The sequence below is a fragment of the Ovis canadensis genome, chromosome 20, assembly GCF_042477335.2.
Source record: "Ovis canadensis isolate MfBH-ARS-UI-01 breed Bighorn chromosome 20, ARS-UI_OviCan_v2, whole genome shotgun sequence".
In the NCBI taxonomy this organism is placed as follows: Eukaryota; Metazoa; Chordata; class Mammalia; order Artiodactyla; family Bovidae; genus Ovis; species Ovis canadensis.
Genome location: NC_091264.1, coordinates 25372368 through 25387430, shown reverse-complemented (window position 1 = coordinate 25387430; position 15063 = coordinate 25372368). Strand labels below are relative to the sequence as shown.

Sequence of the window (15063 nt, the reverse complement as noted above, 5' to 3'; positions counted from 1 at the left end):
TGCTCCATACACAATCATTGGTTGAATGAATGAACAATTGGCTTACCATGAAGTTTTTATAGGGAGGAATGTACCAAGTAGCAGCTTAAGTGGGGACGGGATTTTAAGTTCACCAAATCCTCATTCTTTAACAAGAAAAAAAATGCATAACTTTGGCATTTGAGCTAGTGCTTGAAAGGTAAGTTGAAATTTGACAGGGAGAGACAGGTCGAGGAGTAGTTTCTAGCCTCCAGTTGGAAATCCTGAATCCCCCCCACTGGTTGTCAGGGAAACCATCTCTCCTCAGATGGGTAAATGAATGAACCTTCATTCTCTAATGCAGTTCTAGTGAAAACCAGGCTCTTGTGTTAAGTGTTTTGCAAACATTTTCAGGTGCCCCCAAATTGCCCCTAATGCAGAACTAGGCTCATGTTAGCAGAAGATGGACCCACTGCTGTCTCCGCTTCCAGTGAACAAAACACAGTCTGAGGACGGAAAAGCCCAGGCTGGGAACAAGAGGACAGGGGTCGGCCTGGAGGAGAGAGGCTGGGGGGCGTGTGTTGAAGTAGTCTTTTTAAAAGAGACGAGCCTGTTGTTTGTATGCAGATAGTACGATTAGTTACACATAAAGTATAGGATAATCTACCAAGGAACTTTTAGAAATATTTGAGGATGTTCATGAGGTTGCCCAAGACAATATCAACAAACAAAATCCATCAACATTACTTTATATCAGCAATAATCAATTAGATTAGAAAATGCTGTAGAAAAAGGATCTTGTTTCCTATAGCAACAAAAGCTATTAAATCTCGTAAAAGACACAAAAAAATCTTTTCTGAAGGACAAAAAAGGTCAGAAGAAATAGAGAGATGGGTAGGCTATTAATATATTATAAATGAGAAGCTATAATTTCAATCAAAATCCTAATAGAGCTCTTTCACATGGGGGAAAAGGGGGTCAAGAATAAGAGTCAAGGGATTTCCCTGGTGGTAGTGGATAGGAATCTGTCTGCCAACGCAGGGGACACGGTTTTGATCCCTGGTCTAGGAAGATTCCACGTGCCACGGAGCAACTAAGCCTGTGCACCACACACTGAGCCCAAGCACTGCACCGTCCGGAAGCCCGGACGCCTGGAGCCCACGCTCCACAGCAAGAGAAGCCACCGCAATGAGAAGTCTGCAGACCACACCTAGAGAGTACCCCCTGCTCACTGCACTGGAGGGAAAGCAAAGACCTAGGGCAACAGCAACAAAAACAGCCAAAAGGAGTAAGAGAGTCAGTAGTTGAAGAAGAAATTTAAAAAAGGAGAGGGCTGCCATATACACTATATCCCTTATTATAAGACTATCATGGTCAAAATACTGTGGTATAGTGCAGAAATAGACAAATTCACCAATAGAAGAGAAGAGAGACTCCAGGGATTACAGGAACTTGAATAAGTCAGAGGCAGCATCGCAAACAAGTGTGGAAAGAGTTGCCTATAAACAGTGTCGGGTATTTGGCTACCGCAATCAAAATCTTCTATTTCTACCTCAAAAGAGCTACAAAATAAATTTCAGATGGATGAACTTAAATATGAAAGAGCAAAATTTCCAAACTCTTGAATGAAAATACAGAAGTAATCATCTTTAAAGTAAAGATATTAAAAAACACAAATTATAGGCAGAAAAGATTTGATATCCCTGACTGCATCAAAATTGGAATTTTCTGAGTAACGAAAGACATTGTCAGATAAAAAGGCAAGCTATGGAATGAGATGAGATAGCTACAATGTCCATAACTGACAAATGATTCATGTACAGCCTATATAAAGAACACCTACATGTTGAAGAGAAAAAGATTACCAGGAAAGGGTTATGAGCAGGTAAGTTACAGAAGAGGAAACACAAGTGGGGATTTCCCTGGTGGGAAAGATTCCAGTGGCTAAGATTCTATGCTCCCAATGCAGGGTCCTGGGTTTGATCCCTGGGCAGTGAACTGGATCCCACACGTCACAACTAAAGGTCTCCCATGAACTAAGACCCAGCACAGCCAAGTAAAACATTTTGGTTTTTTTAAGAGAAAACATAAGTGGTTGATAAATACATAGAGATGCTTAACAGCACTAGTAATCAGGGTGTGCAGATTAAATAAGCAAAATAAAATGAGATATAACGTCACACTCATCCGATTGACTTAAAACTCTTCAGTCTTGGAGTTCACTGGTGGCCTACTAGTTAGGATTCTGCACTTCCACTGCCGTCTCCCAGGTTTAATCCCTAATCAGGGAGCTGAGATCCTGCCAGCCACCTGGCCTGACCAAAACAATTAAAAAACTCTGCAACCTGATAGTCCCAAGGGTTGATGATGACACTGTGGGGAAATCAGGAGCTGCTAGTGGTTAAATATATGGATGTGAGAGCTGGACTATAAAGAAGGCTGAGCTCAGAAGAATTGATGCTTTTGAACTGTGGTGTTAGAGAAGACTCTTGAGAGTCCCTTGGCCTGCAAGGAGATCCAACCAGTCCATCCTAAAGGAAATCAGTCCTGGGTGTTCTTTGGAAGGACTGATGTTGCAGCTGAAGCTCCAGTACTTTGGCCACCTTATACGAAGAGCTAACTCATTTGAAAAGACCCTGATGTTGGAAAAGATTGAGGGCAGGAAGAGAAGGGGACGACAGAGGATGGGCTGGTTGGATGGCATCACTGACTCAATGGACATGAGTTTGGCTAAACTCTGGGAGTTGATGATGGTCAGGGAGGCCTGGCGTGCTGCGGTTCGTGGGGCCGCAAAGAGTCAGACATGACTGAGCGACTGAACTGAACTGAACTGAATTGAGTGGTTAATTTGGTACAACCGCTTTGGCGCATAATTTAGCCCTAGTCCGGTAAAGTTCATGTGATATGTATCCTAGGGAAACATTCCATGTGGACCTGAGAGACTCAAACAAGGATGCTCATTGCAGTGTTGTTTATAACAACAAAAACTTGGCCATGTCCATCAACAGAATGGCTAAATGAACCACGATACAGTTTTAATGGAATAGACATAGAAAGAGGTGAAGAGGATTAAAGGAAATCAGGAGACCCAGTCCTGGTACTTGCTCTGCTTCTAACTGATGACAGGATGGGACAAGTCACGTGTCCCTCTTCGCTGAGTGCTCTCCCCAGACGTTCTCGTGGCTCACTCCCTCCCCTCCTTCAGGGCTTTGTGCAAATTCCACCTATTCAGAGAGGCTTCCCTGACCCTGGTGTCCATACAACCAGTATCCATGCCCCCTGACACTGCTTTGTCAAGAAGCAGAGTGGCGGGATTTCCCTAGTGGTCCAGTGACTGAGACTCTGAGCTCCCAATGCAGGGGGCCTGGGTTAGATTCCTGGTCGGGGAACTAGATCCCATGACTAACTATCCCTCATGCCACAACGAAGATCGTGAGTGCCACAACTAAGACCTTGGTGCAGTCAAGTAAATAGATATTTATTAAAAAAAAAAAAAAAGCAGCAGCAGCAAAGTGGCTTAAAGGTCACGCTAGGTTAAAACACCAGCTTTACCAACTACTGTTTGCATGACCTTAGGCAAGTGATTTAAGCTTTACGTGACTCAGTTTCCTCCTCTGCAAAATGGAGATAATAGTAGTTTTCAACTCAGAGGGTTGCTGTGAGGACTGAATGAGTTAATACACCAAAGAGAACAGCGCCTGATTCGGGGGAGGGCTGGTTAGTAGTAAATTGCACGGCAGTTAAAATGAATGAAGTACACTTGAGTGACGGTGGCTCAATCTCATAAACACGCTGCTGGATGAAAAGAGCACAGCCCTCTCCCTTCCCTGAACTTCCCTCCCAGTCACAAGCATGTGGCCAGCACGCAGACCAGCCCTCAGTCACACCACCGTCAGGGGTCCTTCTCATGAGTCTGAGTCCCTGTCCGCTGGCATCCACGTCCCTCACAGCCTGGCCAAGTCAGTTTTCAGTTCAGTTCAGTTCAGTTCAGTCGTGTCCGACTCTGCGCCCCCGGGGACTGCAGCACGCCAAGCCTCCCTGTCCATCACCAACTCCCAGAGTTTACTCAAACTCATGTCTATTGAGTCAGTGATGCCATCCAACCATCTGAGCAGGGTTTATTGACTGAACTGGATTAATTCTGAAAGTTCTCAAATGCCTGAAGACAGAGACACCACTGACCCTTCTGGCTGGTGTGTTTTAAGAAGTTGAACTAAAGACATGAGGAAGTGGGGGCGATGGAATGGGTGAGTGACCCGAGTACCTGGAAAGAGAGAGAAATCCCAGGAAAGGGAGTGTCTCCAAGGGAAGGGAATCTGTGACTCCAAGACCAGGGAGTAGGGGAACCTCACCCCTTTCTGAAGGCCTGTCCTAGGGTCCACTGGGTGACTGAGGATGAACTGCTACATTCACAGAGGACTTGTCATTAAAAAGAAAAAAAGATCTAGAAGGATCCCAGCAGAGTCCTTCCACAGGCTCTAGGAGGGGAAGTGGGATTGGGGGCAAGTGGGGAGGCGAGTGAAGGCTTCTTTTCCCTTTATACTCTAAATACTTTTGCATTGTTTGAATTGAGAAAGAAGTGATTACTTGTGAATTATGAGAAAAGAAAATTTTAATCTTGCACGGAAGGGGTACTCAGGGAATGGGTATTACAATTATTCTTTAAAACAGAGAGAAAGACATCTCACCCACCACAGATCCGCAGGCAGGAAGGGGCCCTGCTCGCTCCCCTCCTCACTCTGCAGCCGGCCCCTCATCCCTGGCCCTTCCTCCAACCTGTACCCTAAAGTGGATGTCCTCACTGCTCTCACCGCCCAGCCCCCTGCCTGAACAACCGCCTCCTACTGCTCTCCCTGTTTCTTTCCCCCCTTTTTTATTGCTCTTTCAACTTATTTTTTTATATTTATTTATTTTTAATTGTCAACTTTATTATTTTTTGTACTTACTTATTTTTAATGGGTTGATGATTGCTTTACAATATTGGTTTGATTTGTATCATATATCGACATGAATTAACCATCAGTGTACATATGCCCCCTCCCTCTTGAATCTCCCTCCTTCCTCCCACCCATTCCCACCCCTCTAGGTTGTTACAGAGCCCCAGTTTGAGTTCCCTGAGTCAGAGTCTCTTGGACTGCAAGGAGATCCAACCAGTCCATCCTAAAGGAACTCAGTCCTGAATATTCATTGGAAGGACTGATACTGAAGCTGAAACTCCAATACTCCGGCCACCTGATGCGAAGAGCTGACTCATTTGAAAAGACCCTGATGATGGGAAAGATTGAGGGCAGGAGGAGAAGAGGATGACAGAGGATGAGATGATTGGGTGGCATTACGGACTCAATGGAGATGAGTTTGGGTAAACTCCGGGAGTTGGTGATGGACAGGGAGGCCTGGCGTGCTGTGGTCCATGGGGTCGCAAAGAGTTGGACACGACTGAGCGGCTGAACTGAATTGAACTGAACTGAGTCGTACAGCAAATTCCCACTGGCTGTCTATTTACATGTGTTAGTGTATGTGGCTCCACGCTACTCTCCCCTTCATTTCACCTCCCCTCGCCTCCCCCAGCGTTGCTCTCCTTGTTTCTGCCCTCCCTGGTCCGTCTCACTCTGCACAGCCCGGCAGTTGACACATACCAACTCGTTCACTCACTCAGGCGATTAACCCTCTAACGTAACCTGAGAATCTCAGCTGGACAGAGTAGAAACTGCGGCACAGAGCATCCAGCCGCATGCCCCAGGCCCACACCATGAAGCACCAGCGTGGGGACTCAAACCCTGGGGGACTGGGCCACCTGTCCACTTTGCCTCCTTCCTTCCTCCCCACTCCCCAGGAGTGAAATCTGTTCTCCCCGCTACAAGGTCCATGTGACCTGGCCCTTGCCTGCCCCTCCAGCTTCACCCTCCACCCCCCTCCTCACTCCCCAATGCCGCGGGCTCCCCGGCTGGTCCTGTACCCAGAACAGTCTTTTCTTCCCAATCATCAAATGACTTGCTCTCTCGCTTCACTCAGATTTCTGCTTGAATGTCACCTCCTCCAAAAGGGCCCCCCGACCACCGTTTCTCAAACAGTCCTCACTTTATTCTCTGACCCTTCCCTGCTGCGATTTTATTCATAGTTCTTATCACTTCCTGATCTGACGTTAGGAGACTACTTGTTTGGAGGCTTATCGTGTGTCTCCACTCTCTCTAGAATTTCTGTTCCGTGGGGGCAGGGACTTTGTCCCCAGTGCCCGGATCACAGGCTCACATAGAATGGTAGTGCAGCGAATGAATAAATGCTCCCCGCCCCGCTCCCCAGGTGAGGCAGCCCACGTGGATCAGCCTGCTCCGGGACCGGGTCTGGGCCTACCGTGTGGGCTGCTCGGAACGGTCCACTCCCCTTTCACGGGATGGTGCTCCTGCCTGTCCGTGTGCCGCCCCATCCTTCCCCCCGGGCCTCCTGGACAAGTGGGGCAGCAGGCAAAGGGAGGCCTCCCAGATTCCTTCCCAGTTTCCCCCCTGCCAACCCCTCTGTCCATCCCTCCAAGCCCAGGGCTTTCACTCCCAGCCGCTTGGAAGCTGGTCTGATGAATCCACCTCCACCAAGATGTCAATTTGTCCTTCCCAGGATATTTGCATTTTTAAATGAGGCCAGGCTGGAGCAGCTCTTCGCCCAGTGTATGCCTCTGTCATGGTGTAACTCCCAAGACGGGATGTTTCAGAAAGATACAACCTTTCCCTCTCCCAGAGCCCGGGAGACAGTGTCAGGTCAGGGTGCTGAGGGAGAGGGAGACAGAGCTCCGAGCTCAGCCAGTGGGTCAGAGACTGGGACCCAGCAAACCCTGACCGCAAATGCTATCCCACTCCACCTACATCTTCCCTTCCCACCACCCAGACGACCTGGCTTTGTTCCCCAAAGCATCCCCAAGCAACCCTCAGGCTCTGCTTTGTGGAACCCCTCCAGAGGATCCCCAGGGAATCCAGAACAAAAGCCTTACCCATTTCGATCCCACAGATGGCCAAGGCTGCCACCACCGCACCTGCCGACGTCCCAGCGAAGCGATGGGCTGTTTCCAGCATCCGGGGTGCCAGGTCCCGAAGGGCGTCCACCGCCCCAGCCTGGTAGAAGGAGAGGAACCCGCTGCCCGAGAAGGAGATGGAATGAGGGGTGTCAGGGTCCCCCTTGAACACCTGTTCTTCCATCTCCTCAACCTGGGACCTCCCAGGGAAGGGAGGAAACTCTCAGCGCCGATGTGCCTGAAGGCCAGCCACTCTCCTGTTGAAACTTGCGGCCAAGCTTCCCTGCCAGCCCGGAGCCTGGAATGTGGCTGTCGCTCCCCGGGCGGCAGCTGGGACACCCACAGTGGCTCAGGCAGCAGCTGCCTGGGCCTGTTGAGCTCGGTCAGGAGGCAGCCCCAAAGCCTGGTAAAGGCCCCCGCGGGCAGCGTCCTGGCCCAGTGAGCGCCCTCCTCTGCACTTGCCTGGTACCCCTTGGATCGCAGGTGGCCGCCACGCAGGGCCGGGCCCAGGAAGAGGTGCCGCTCAGCCCTGAGTCCCAAAGGGTTCACTCATCGGGTTGCTAAACCTCCACAGATGGGTATGGGATGGCACCTCCCTCCCCCGCACGCTGCAGCTGTAAAGGGAATAAACGCTGGCCTCCCTCCAGGAGAGGGTATTCCTTTCCCACAGCGACAGGGCTGCCACGCCGGCTCTGGTTTCTGAGGGAGACTCGGCTCACAGCACCCATGCCCCCACCGCAGCGCCCCTCCCTGGGATCCTGCTCCAGGCTCCGGGTGGCGTGTGTGAGGTGTGATACAATTATTTTTATTTGTTCTTGCGTAAGTGCCCCTCTGCTTACTCATCTGTTTATTCACGTGTTAGGACTGGCCACCGGTTAAATTGTAAGGGAAAAGAGTTTGGGCTCCAGGGCCCCCACCCCCGCCTCTCCAGCTCTCACCTTCTCTCCTCTGCCCTTCGCCAACACACCAACTCTTAGCACTCTCTGTCCAAGCCTTGAATCTCTGTGCTGTGTCCTAAGTGTCCCGCAAGAAGTCAACCTGGAATCTCCATCATTCTGTGTTACCGCATCACACTGTATTCTCACTTTGAAATGAGAGGTTTGAAATGTCAGTATTCATGACATGTCATGTCATGGCGTCTCATGTTTGAGATGTCAGTAACCCCAAGGATGAACAGCTTGGGACCTCAGGTGTGGGGGCATCTGGGTCAGAGCAGAGAGATGATTTGGAGCCTAAGGGGAAAGGCATGTGGTGGGGGAACCAAGGGTAGCTCCAGGGAGCCCTGGTCGTGCCAGTCTGGAGCAGTGCAACATGCCCTGGCAAGGAGAGTCTTCCTCACTACCAGCAAATGTCACCGCCTAAGGATGTTGCAAGACAGCAAATTGGCCGGCGTCCCCCTTCTCTGTCCCCCCAGGGCACACAGAAGCTGGGTCAGAATTGGAATAGAGACACAAAGTCTCCTGCCCAACGCTCAGTCCAGCTCCATACTCTGCTAGGATGTGATAGCCGCACTGAGCCCACCAGGGGAAGTGAAGTGAAATGAGGTGAAAATCACTCAGTCGTGTCCGACTCTTTGTGAGCCCATGGACTGTAGCCTACCCGGCTCCTCTGTCCATGGAATTCTCCAAGCCAGAATCCTGGAGTGGGTAGCCATTTCCTTCTCCAGGGTATCTTCCCAACCTAGGGATCAAACCCAGGTCTCCCACACCGCAGGTGGATTCTTTACCATTTGAGCCATCAGGGAAGCCCAAACCCACTAGGGGACGTCCCGCCAACTCTGCTCACCTTCCTGATATAGTGGAACTTTGCACTGGGGAGCAGTGCCCAGGGTTCGGTCAGAAAGGGGTTTTCTGTCTTGGGTAGGTAGTTCCAGATATTCGAGAAGGGAACTCCTGACTAAATGTGTCTGCAACAGAGAAAACGCATGCGCACCTGTGTCTGTGCTTGTGTGTATGTGTGCAGACTCACACACACATACACAGATCTGAGGCCACCGACAGGCTGGGGTGAAGAGTAGGGTGAGGCTGCGTGGAGTCCAATCAGCTTTTGGCACATTGAGACCCTGCCTCCAGGAGATGGTAGGGAGTGGAAGCCCTGTCCCCTAACATCTACACTTGGGAACAAGATATGAGAATAACCAGAGAACGCACAAGGCAGTCTATAATTAAGTACCAAATTGCGGAGGGCTGAGACTCCTGCCAGAAAAGTTCAGAGATGAGAGTGAGCAGCATGGGCTGGAACCTTCAGAGAAGCTATGTGATAGAGTTGTGGGTTGGGGGTTTAAAGAAGCTAGCAGGAGGAGGGAAGGTACTATGGCAAGAAGCAGTGTGCAGTCCTTACAGAGGGTGAAGGGGTGTGATGGCAAGCAGTTACACAGGATGGATTAGACAGATGTGGGTTGAAGCCCAGTTCTAATATTTATAGGCAGTGTGACATGTGGTAACCTCTCCAGGCCTCAGTTTTCCTCATCTGTAAAATGGGGACAATAATGCATATACTGTACAGGAACTGTAAAACGTAAGATACGGTTATAAAATGCCTGGCACATGGTGTGTCTCTTATTATCAAAGGGCAATAAGGGCCAAGGCTTCTAGAACAGGTGGAGCTGGGAGCCAAGGTGGAATAGAAAGATGCGGTCAACAGAAGGTGGGATGCACTTGCAATGTGTAGGAGGAGCTGGAAGAATTCTCGAGGGGGAGAGTCTTGGAAAGGCAGTGAGACAGGCGGGAGGATGAGGAAGGAGGAGAGAGCTACATCCTTCTATGGATGTTGGCGGCCGGGTTACAGAGGCAGCTGAAGAAAGATAAGCTAATGATGCCATTGCATCAGAGACTCAGAGGACGTGGGGACCGGTTGGATAGGCCGGATGAGTCATGGCTGATGCCCGTTTTTAGCCTAGTGCTGGGAGGGGTGGGGTGGCCTTTGAGAAAACTAGGACAGAGCTGGGGAGACTGGGTGGAGGGTGAGTTTACGACACGTCTGAGATGATAGCAGGACATTGGAACTTTGGCGGAGGGGCAGGGAAGTCTCCAGAGAAGGGGAGAGAGACCCCTGCCGTTGAGCAGCAGAGAAGGATGAGCAGCTGGAGGTGGGTAGGTGTCATGTTGAAGGAAGACAACCTTGGACAAGTATTTTTCCTGATCATCTTGCTCTTCACTGTGAAAGGAGAGGCAGGGCCACCTGCTGTACATGGACTGTGGGGGCTCCAGAAGGCTGGGACCCCACCACCCTTTCAAAGAGAGCACTGTGGGACTTCTCTGGCGGCCCAGTGGTCCAGTTGCAGGAGGCACAGGTTCAATCCCTGGTCAGGGAACTAAGATCCCATATGCCATGCGATGTGGCCAAAAATGTGAAAGAAAGCAAAGACAGTGTTGAGTCCTGCCTCTGTCCCTGGCCCCTTGCTCCTTGGGTCTGGCTGTTGGATTCGGCCACCGACCTCACTGAGGAAAGACATTCTTCAGTTCCATGGGGATGGTGGAGACCACAGCAGGCACAGCACAGCGTCTATGCGTGCGTGCTAGGTTGCTTCAGTCATGTCCAACACTTTGCGACCCTGGGGACTGTAGCCTGCCAGGTTTTATGCAAACAAGCAAACTAGAAACTCACTGGGAAGGCCCCATGGGAGCTGTCAATGTGTTCCCACACGCTGGCCCCGGCAGAGAGCTCTGCACACCTGACTTGGGCTTTGGGGCCACAGGGTTCCCCCACCCTGTCCCTCATCTCATTTCCCATTGTTCCTGGTGTTGAGCTCAAAGCCCTGAGAACTCCAAGTGGATGCTGTCAGCAAAGGATCACCTCCTGACACCTGCATTTGAGTTATAAAGTCGGCTCGTAATCCTCTCAGGTGTTTTATTCCAAGTTAACTGCTCTTATGACTCATCAGCCTCTGAGGAAATCACATGTAAGAAACTGAGCCTGCTTATCACACATGATTCTAACAAGACAACCCAAAGGAATTTATAGAAGAACCTGGGCTTTCCATAAATATAAAATATGTGGAATCACCCAGGACCCCACTCTCGGGGAGAAAGACGGCATTGAGATTCTGGGTTAGCTTCTCGTTGATGGTATACCACCCTTTACTTAAATCTTATAAAAATGTTTACTTAGTGAAGAGCTTGGTTGTTTCTGGACATGAAAGAATATGACCGTCATAGTACTGTCCTTGAGTAACCTTGCCAATGACGTTTAACCTGAATCGAATGAAGGCCTAGCTTCTAGGTACAGTGAACACACAGTATGAAGGGAAGCCTCTTGCTCAGTCATATCTGATTCTTTGCAGCCCCATGGACTGTAGCCCACCAGGCTTCTCTGTCCATGGGATTTCCCAGGCAAGGAGCCTGCAGAGTACGAAGGAACAAGTTAAATGACGCCATGTGGGAACAAAGACAAACTGAAACCGGGGGAGGTTCTGGTAGATAGCATTGCTAGACAGCAGCCATTCCCAGCCTGCTGCTCCTTGCTCCCCTCCCCGTAAGCAGTTTAAAGGGCAGATACTTGATTTCCCAGCCTCCCTTGCAGCTGGAGACCAACATAAGAGACACTTCTGGTCAACGAGAAGTAAGGGGGAATCTGCTGGAGCTACGGCAGCCGTCTCGTACCCATCAAGGGAAACAGGCAGACATACTAGTGTATTAGTTATCTATGGCCTTGTCACAAATTCCTTCAAAACTTAATTCCTTCAAAACTTAATTCCTTCAAATAACATCTATGAACTTACACAGTTTCCAAGCTTTAGGAACCTGGTAATGGTCTCTCATGAGGTCCTGGTCAAGCTGATAACCAGGGTTGCAATCATCTCAAGGGTCGTGGGGATGGAAGAATCCACTTTCAAATGAGCTCTCATGGTTGTTAGTAGGCACCAGATCTTGGCTGGCTATTGATAGAAAGCTTCACCACCTGGGCCTCTTCACTGCACAAGATAACAGCTTTCTTTTGCCAGAGTGAGAGGTGCAGGGGAGTGAGAAAGAGAAAGAGACAGAGAGTGTGAACCCCCGATGGAAGCCACAGTCTTTCTGCAAGATTCTCAGAAGTGATGGCATTCCTTTGCTATATTCACACCCCTCCCACATTTTACCAGGGGCTGGTCTGTGAGACCAGAAGGTGGGAATTCTTAGGGACAAAGGAGGCTGGCTACTTCACTGAGGATAGCAGGAGAGAAAGACAGAAAGAGCCTGGATCTTTGAGAAGATCGTTGAGTGACTGTCCCAACCCCCAAACCATTTGTACGTTTCCTTTTATATCAGATAATTGAATGCCTTTATTGTTGAAGTCACTGTGCATTCGACATTTGCTGCTGAAAACCTCAGGACTAATGCAAGGACTTCTAGTAAGATGTAGAAATGATCTTGAGAAGGAAAGATAAAAACTAGTCCTGTGCCGTTAGAAGAAATACTTTAAGGTATAGATAGTTATTATAGCTGAAATCTGAACATAAAAATTCTAAAAAATTCAATCTGAAAATTTCAGATGAATTTTATTATACCTTTTGGAAATTGTTTATCAGCTATTTCTCTAGTTAGAAGAAATAGGATATTTTTTTCTTCTTTATTCCCCCTAGAAAACAAGTGGTGTTCTACTAATTAATTGGATAGTCCTCTAACATAGCACTTGACTTTTGAGCTGTGTGACTTGGTTTTTATACACTTGATCAACATATATGTATATCCTCTGTGGGGAGAAAGTGTTTACACCTTTTATGAAAAGTCTGTAATAATGATAGTAAAAGACTTAAGGTGAGAGGAGAAACTTGACACCCTTGAGATGGGGACAGGGCTTGCTAGGTTATGACATAACCCTGCCATGTTGTCCTTTCATATGACCTTGAGATCATTCATGCAAACGAAATTACACCTTCTTCTCATTATGAAACAGCTCAAACATACAGTAAAGTACTGAAAATAGAACAGCAAACAACCATGTACCTGCCAGACAGATCGAACTGATCTTAACATTTTATCACATCTTGGACAAATATTTGCTTGGTTTTAAAGAAATGAAATTTTACAGATAGAGGTGAAACTTCCTTTCAACTCTTTCCTGATTTTGCCCCTACTCTTCCTCCGGTGGGAAACCATGTCCCAGATTAGAAAGTCTTTCTCTTCCATGTTTTCATATTTTTATTACATGAGTATGTTTTATAAACAATATACAGTATTGTTGTACAAATATTTTAAATTTCATATAAGCAAACACATTGACTTACTCTGTAATTTGCTGCTTTCGTTCAGTGTTGGGATACGTGGCTCTAGTCACTGCTCTTGGTAACCTATTTTACGACCATGGGACAATGTATTCATTATTCTCTTCCTGATGGGCATTCAGGTTGTTTCCAGTGTTTTACTGTAACCAACAATGCTGCAGTGAGAACTCTTTATTGTACATTTCCCTTTACACGATATGGGAATTTCTCAGATTACAATGTGGATTTATCAGTAGTATCTGTGGGATTTTAATTTATGGAGGTGACTGAGTGGTGACGTGGAAAAGCGAATGCCAGTGAAAGAAAATTTTTATTACTTACATCCTGGATTCGAGGAGGCTTGCCATGCCATGCATGGCCTCATGGAGAGTACCAGGTTTGGTCAGGAGACAGATGGGATGAGGGGAAGGCATGGCACAGAAGCTTGATTGTATTTTCTGCAAGAAAGGCAAGGAAAGAGCTTAGGACTGACTGATTTAAATAGCGTCAGCAGGCTCTGGCCTATAGAGGTGGTCTCAAGGTGTCTGGAACCTAGTCCTGGGTGATTAGGGGAGAGGAATATTGCTTCCTGGAGTATAACAGCCAGATGGAGGAGGTGGTTCAGAGTAAGGAGGTGGTTCTGGATTGGTTACTGTGCTATGAAAGGTGTGCTTTGAGCCCTTTGCTATCACTAAGAATTGGCCTACCCTAGGAGGAGTGTTCTCTCCTCGGTAGGGAGGCCACAAATGCCAGAGCATCATGAATACATACAAGGGGACATCCCTGGCAATTTAGTGGTTAAGACTCTGTTCTTCTATGGCCAGGGGTGTGGGTTTGATCCCTGGTCAGAAAACTAAGATCCCACGTGCCCGCCCCCCCCCACAATTATGTATATATATATTTATATACACACATATATGTTGTCGTTCAGTCACTAAATTGTGTCCGACTCTTTGTGACCCCATGGACTGCAGGCTTCCCTGTCCTCCATCATCTCCTAGAGTTTGCCCAAATTCATGTCCATTGAGTCAGTGATGCTATCTAACCATCTCATCCTCTGCCACTCCCTTCTCCTTTTGCGTTCAATCTTTCCCAGCATCAGGGTCTTTTCTAATGAGTTGGTTCTTTGTATCACGTGGGAAAAGTATTGGAGACAGCAAGCTCAGCTTCAGCATCAGTCCTTCCAATGAATATTCAATAAGGTTGATTTCCTTTACGATTGACTGGTTTGATCTCCTTGCAGTCCAAAGGACTCTCAACATATATACTAATATATATACACACAATAGGAAAATAGGGCACTTCTTCAGTTTGACCAGTTGTTGCCAAATTACTCTCTGGAGCAGCTGTACCATTTTATGCTCCCAGTCAATAAGAGATCTAATAGCTTCTCTTCTCTTGGTATTACTAGAGTTTTTAAATGTTGCCAATTTGAAGGGTGGGCTACCCAGGTGGCTCAGTGGTAAAGAATCCGCCCGCCAAGGCAGGAGACACGAGACATGGGTTTGGTCCCTGGAGTAGGAAATGACACCCAACTCCAGTATTCTTGCCTGGAAAATTCCACAGGCAGAGAAGCCTGGCGGGCTTCAGTCCATGGGGCCTCAAAGAATCGGACACGACTGAACGACGGAGCAACAACAATCGGAAGGGTGTGAACTCACTGTTGTTCCACTGATATTTTCCTGATTATTTATGAGGCTAGGCATCATCTCATATTTCGTGTCCTTCCAGATTCCTCTTCTCTGAATTACTTATTCTTAGCCTTTCCCCACTGGGGTGAGGGCAGTTAATAATGTGTAGCCACGGATGCTAATATTAGCTCCACTAAATGCATTGTAAATATCCTTTCCCAGTTTGTGACCTGTCTTTTGACTTTTTAATGATGTCTCTATGGTACCAAATTTTAAAATTTTTAATGTAGTAA

The 15063-nt window shown here is 48.0% G+C and overlaps 1 protein-coding gene across 2 annotated transcripts in view; it reads right to left on the bottom strand.

Moving 5' to 3' along the window:
- PNPLA1 (patatin like phospholipase domain containing 1) overlaps nucleotides 1-7220 on the bottom strand; it is a 52280-nt gene extending 45060 nt beyond the window's left edge. The window contains exon 1 of one of the 2 annotated variants that reach the window (XM_069564224.1): nucleotides 6938-7220. In XM_069564224.1, coding sequence (XP_069420325.1) covers nucleotides 6938-7142 — 205 coding nt within the window. In that variant the 5' untranslated portion in view covers nucleotides 7143-7220. The remainder of the gene's footprint in view (nucleotides 1-6937) is intronic. The other variant, XM_069564223.1, reaches the window with a different exon arrangement.
- Nucleotides 7221-15063: the final 7843 nt, after the last annotated feature.